General features: G+C 42.0%; 1 protein-coding gene across 1 annotated transcript; it reads right to left on the bottom strand.

Moving 5' to 3' along the window:
• Nucleotides 1-1,925: 1,925 nt before the first annotated feature.
• LOC149813767 (aquaporin TIP1-1-like) lies at nt 1,926-3,445 on the bottom strand. The gene is made up of 3 exons (XM_089990735.1): nt 3,261-3,445; nt 2,757-3,007; nt 1,926-2,627 (listed from the first exon to the last, which is right to left on the bottom strand). Exons 1-3 carry the CDS (start codon nt 3,397-3,399, stop codon nt 2,259-2,261), a joined length of 759 nt encoding a protein of 252 aa, XP_089846861.1. The 5' UTR covers nt 3,400-3,445; the 3' UTR covers nt 1,926-2,258.
• Between the last annotated feature and the right edge of the window lie 1,478 nt (nt 3,446-4,923).

The following is a 4,923-nucleotide window of genomic DNA, read 5'->3' as shown; positions in this document are numbered from 1 at the left end:
GTGTGAAGACAATTCTACGACGCCTATTATGAGTAAACGTCCAAACTGGCAGAACCCCACATCTGGTAGTCTCACGTCAGACGGATCTGGTCGATGGAAACCTATCCCATCAACAGGAGGCTCTTTGACAACGATAAAGAGGAAGAGAAGGTGGTCTTTTCCCCTCTCATTTCACCTTCGTTTCATATTTTGGCAAGACAACACCAACCTATGCGAACTTGATGGGTTTGGGTACTTATTGAGATCAAGGAAAGAGCAGCTAGTGGTGGTGCCTCCACCATAGGCTACCCACTTATCCTACCGGTTAGTGATAGTCAATGGGGAGCTCGGATCGCAGCACCCATCGGATGTTTGCTGGTCCAGCTATGGAAGACACCCAAACCCAACCATTATCATCCATCAAATAGATCTAGGCCTGGTTCTTGCCAATTTTGAACCTGACAAAGCAATGGATCTGATTTGGTTTTTAGTAAGGATCAAGCTCAAACCCAATATTTTGGTCCTAACACATTATTTGGCCCAAACTCAACTACAGTCTTGTTCACCAAGATCCAATTTTGGGTTCAACCCATCCTTGTTCAGGTACGATGAATAGCCTAATATTCAATCCGCCAAACCCATTATTCATACCACCTAAACCATAGCCCAAACAATGATTTAGTTTGAGCAAGTTTATTTTGGAGCATTTCGTGTGACTTTCGTTCGATTGATCATTTTTTATTCATTCAAATGGTAGAGTGTTATTAAGACTTAGTTCTACATTGTAAGCTTATAACCTACAAAGTGGAATGAAATTGAAAAAAAGAACGCGTGATATAGACTTGAGGGCAAGTCTTCTTCAATTCGTAAATAATGATGGAGTATAGCAAAAGAATAGAGTCTATAAGAATTCATTTAGATTTTTGAGTCCTTGAGTCTTTATATTCAAATATTGAATCTATTCAAGATCCAAAATTAATATTATGGTTTTTTTTCTATAAATACTTAATATGTAAGAAGAAATAGAAGAATTGGATGAATTTTATGCAATTTTCTTGTATTCTCTGTTTTTTCTCAACTTTCATGCATAGAAGTAAAATAAAGTAGTTTTTATTGGCAAACAGAGGGTTTGATTTGCATCATTCATGCTTCCGCTTTCACAAGGTATTCTAATAATTTAATCCTGATAATAATAATAGAAAGGTTATAACTAAATTAACCTCTCTCTCTCTCTCTCTCTCTATATATATATATATATATATATATATATATATATATAAGAAGTGAACAAATTAAACCTCATTTTTCTATTTAATTTGTCCCGTTCTGCCCCTATAGTTTTGAAGTGTTTTGTGATAGATCTGAAATTGTTTTGTGATAGATCTGAACCGTTTGGGTTTGAATGTGTTTAGCATGCTCGATTTAGTGGGAATCTACTTTTGAATCATGTTTTTTAGTAAAAAACATGTTTTTAAGAGCCAGAAAAACTGATACCTTCATAATCATTGATCTAGATCACCGAAAAAACCAGGGCAGATTCCAGTAATCCAAAAACAGGTTTCTACTAAACATAACCACATATGGAATTTAAGGTGTTGGATGTGAGAAAAAAAACTAAAAAACTGTGATTTTGAAGAGATAGAACGAGAAAGTGGGAAGAACTGGCACACTAATATATATATATATATATATATATATATATATATATATATATATATATATATATATATATATATATATGATGAAAGCTTGTTAAATGAAACATGCTGAATGAACTTTTCGAGGATTTCGGTTCTTTCTTTGCAATGTCGATCCCACAAATGTGTTTGGCATAGCACTCAACACGCACTCAACACCTGGATCATGATTTTTTCATAAAAAAAATGATATTTGAATTATAAAAATTTTCTGCCGTCGATTTAAACCTGCCATGTGTCAGAATTGTGTGCTCTAAGATCCTTATAAAATTAAGCTAATAGATCACATCTGTACTGTCAAAGTTTAAAAAAAAATAATAAAAAAAGCCCCAGAAACCCATTTAGTATGAACTATGATGCCAAGCACCTACGAGAAATCACGTAATAACAAAAAAAAAAAAAGCCGAGAATACTAAAGAGTCCACCGATCCACCAACCCCAACATTACCAAAACCTCATCATAGCATTTCACAAGTAGAAAAGAGTGGGGCCGGATGGATCATCACCGAATGCACGATACACCAGAAAAAGGAGAAAGCAGAAGGGCGGGGCAGGCAGGAGAAGGACGACGAACGGGTCTGTCTAGTAGTCGGCAGGTGGGAGCTGCTCGTGGGTGCGGCAGATGAAGATGTGCTCGAAGATGAGCCCTGCGATGGCGGCACCGATAAGGGGCCCGGCCCAGTAGACCCAGTGGTGGGTCCAGGTCCAGCTGACGAGTGCCGGGCCGAAGGCGACGGCCGGGTTCATGGCTGCGCCGGTGAACGGCCCGCCGGCGAAAATGTTGGCTCCGACGATGAGGCCGATGGCGATGGGCGCGATGGTGCCGAGGGTTCCCTTCTTCGGGTCGATGGCCGTTGCGTACACCGTGTAGACAAGCCCGAACGTCATCACGATCTCGAACACGAACGCGTTCCACACCGAGACGTCGGAGAGAGAGAACGGTGGCGTCGACTGCATTTTACAACCACCGTTAGCCACCAAAAAAAAAAAAGAGAGGACAAGAGACGATAATGTGTTGGATCCAGCACCGTGCTGGATCCATGCATACGTGAAAATACGGGTGTAGTGAGGAAGGCTGACCAGGCCATCTGTGGTGAAGCGGAGGAGGAGGCAGGCGACGGTGGAGCCGAGCAGCTGGGCGATCCAGTACAGGATGCCGCGGAGCAGCGTGATGTTTCCCCCGATGAAGGCGCCGAAAGTTACGGCCGGGTTGACGTGGCCTCCCGAGATGTTGGCGCTCACCGCCACTCCTATGAACAGCCCGAACCCGTGAGCCAGCGACGCCGCGACGAGCCCAGCCGGCGTCGTCGACCCGTTGTTCGTCAACTTGTCTGCAACATACAAACACAAAAACAGTACGTATCCCTTAGTGACATGCATTGACGATGCAGTTCAAAAACAAAAAAAAAAAAAAAAAAATAGCTCCCTCTAGAGATCAAGAGCAGCCACGAAGTTTTACGCGCTGCCAGGAACGGAGATTATAAGTATGGTAGGCTAAGCCAACGCCATCAAGTCTATGATTTCGATTGCAGTTTGTTCTTGTAATTAAAAGTTAAAGAGAAGGGTGATGAGTGATGGGCTCACTCAAGGCCATGCCGGAGCCCTCTCCGGCGAAGACGAAGATGAGGGTGGAGATGAACTCGGCGATGGCCGACTTGAGCGCATCTGGGTGCCATGCCTCCTCCGGCCTCCCCCAAGCAATTCTACTGAATGGCACCGACATCCTTCCTCTCTCTCTCTCTCTCTCACAGAAGGGCTCTTGTGTGCCTGCTTTTGGGGGTACCTATATACACGTTTGGACTTTGAATAGTGGATTGGTGGACTACCTGCTGTTGCCGGTTGCGCGACCGGCTACAAACTGGTGGGTGGAATTATTGTGAAAATTTCTTGGCTGTCCTTTTTTCTGGGGGATATTTCTTACAAACCCTCCCAAATCGGCGCATCGTTGTCTTTTACGGCTCATAGCGTGCCACGATCCACGGGCTCGTGTCGCCACGTGTACGATCTGACGTAAGTCACGCTGTTGTACATGTGCATTCTGTCCAGTCTAGTCTTGTCTTAGAGTACCAGACTGAATACTGTACGGACAACTCGATGACGAAAGTGGCCTGGATGATTTTATTTTTTATTTTTTTGCTTTTTTTTATTATTTATTTTCCGTAGGTGGAGTTGGCTCGGCCCAAATAGGGCTGGGTTGCTACCGAGTTTCATTGACTCCACTAGCTCGAATAGGCTAGACTTGGTCAGGTTCAAGAGGACTCTCAACATGAGCGTGATTTAGGGCTAGATTTTTTCTGATATTGTTTTTGATGGACGATTTGCTTTATCTTAATCTCCGCATTTATTTTAGATCATAGATATGTTTAGGATACGATTGAGAAGCAAATTTTAAGACAAAAGAGAAGGGCTGGAGATGCTCAAAGGCAAACCATCATTTTTTTTCATTATTTTGATGGTTTTACTTAATTTATTTTTGAAATGCCTCAATTTTGTTTGATTTTTATTTTGGTAAAGCCAATCCCAAGCTTGACCAAGAGAGGAGGGTGAGGTACGTGTTAAACTTTTTTTTTTTTTTTCATTCCCAATAAACCAGCTTCAATCACTCGTCAGCCAGTGGGGCTGGTGTCCAGGAATAAGCCTTCATGGTGATAATGATGATGCGGTAAGCTCTTTGTTAACCAACCAATACGTGAGAAAATGAGCCATTTTCTCACGAGTGAAACAAACAGTCTTAAGGTGGGGCCGGCACTTTTTAATTCACACAAAATGAGGCTTTCCACATGAAACTCGCTTGATGGCCTTCTCCCTAAAAATCGTTTTTCACATGAAATGCTCTTTTATAGTGGGAAACTTGATTGATGTGCTTCTCTGCGTGAAACAACTTGCCCTGAGGCAACCGGACGATTCCCATGTTAATTAAGTGAAGGCAACGATTGGAAGTTGGAACTTTTCAGTTTTTGTATTTGGAATCTATGTACTTTATAGATTCCAAGCACTCCTGGAACGTTTTGTTTAATCTAGTAGAATGAATTCTTGTTCTCCAGATTAGATGAAGAGACCCTCAAAGAATTCCTAGAATTATCAAGTCTGGGCAGGATACGTTTAATCAATTCTGTGTTGTCAGGACCGTCTTCATATGAGCTTGCATGGAATTCTTTCTTTAATTCCATTTGTTTGTTTAAGGGTTTCAACTGCAGATACATATCCAGGGCAAGCAATTGAATATCTTATAGGTTGGCTGGCCAAG

This window comes from Nuphar pumila, chromosome 16, assembly GCF_984573655.1.
Source record: "Nuphar pumila chromosome 16, dmNupPumi1.hap1.1, whole genome shotgun sequence".
Taxonomy (NCBI): Eukaryota; Viridiplantae; Streptophyta; class Magnoliopsida; order Nymphaeales; family Nymphaeaceae; genus Nuphar; species Nuphar pumila.
This window is presented reverse-complemented; position numbering and strand designations above follow the sequence as displayed.

Coding starts and splice junctions, on each gene's coding strand:
- LOC149813767 (XM_089990735.1), bottom strand. CDS start 3,399: ATGTCGGTGCCATTCAGTAGAATTGCTTGGGGGAGGCCGGAGGAGGCA. Junction 3,008..3,260: donor GGGCTCCGGCATGGCCTTGA/GTGAGCCCATCA, acceptor TGTATGTTGCAG/ACAAGTTGACGAACAACGGG. Junction 2,628..2,756: donor GCTTCACCACAGATGGCCTG/GTCAGCCTTCCT, acceptor TGTAAAATGCAG/TCGACGCCACCGTTCTCTCT.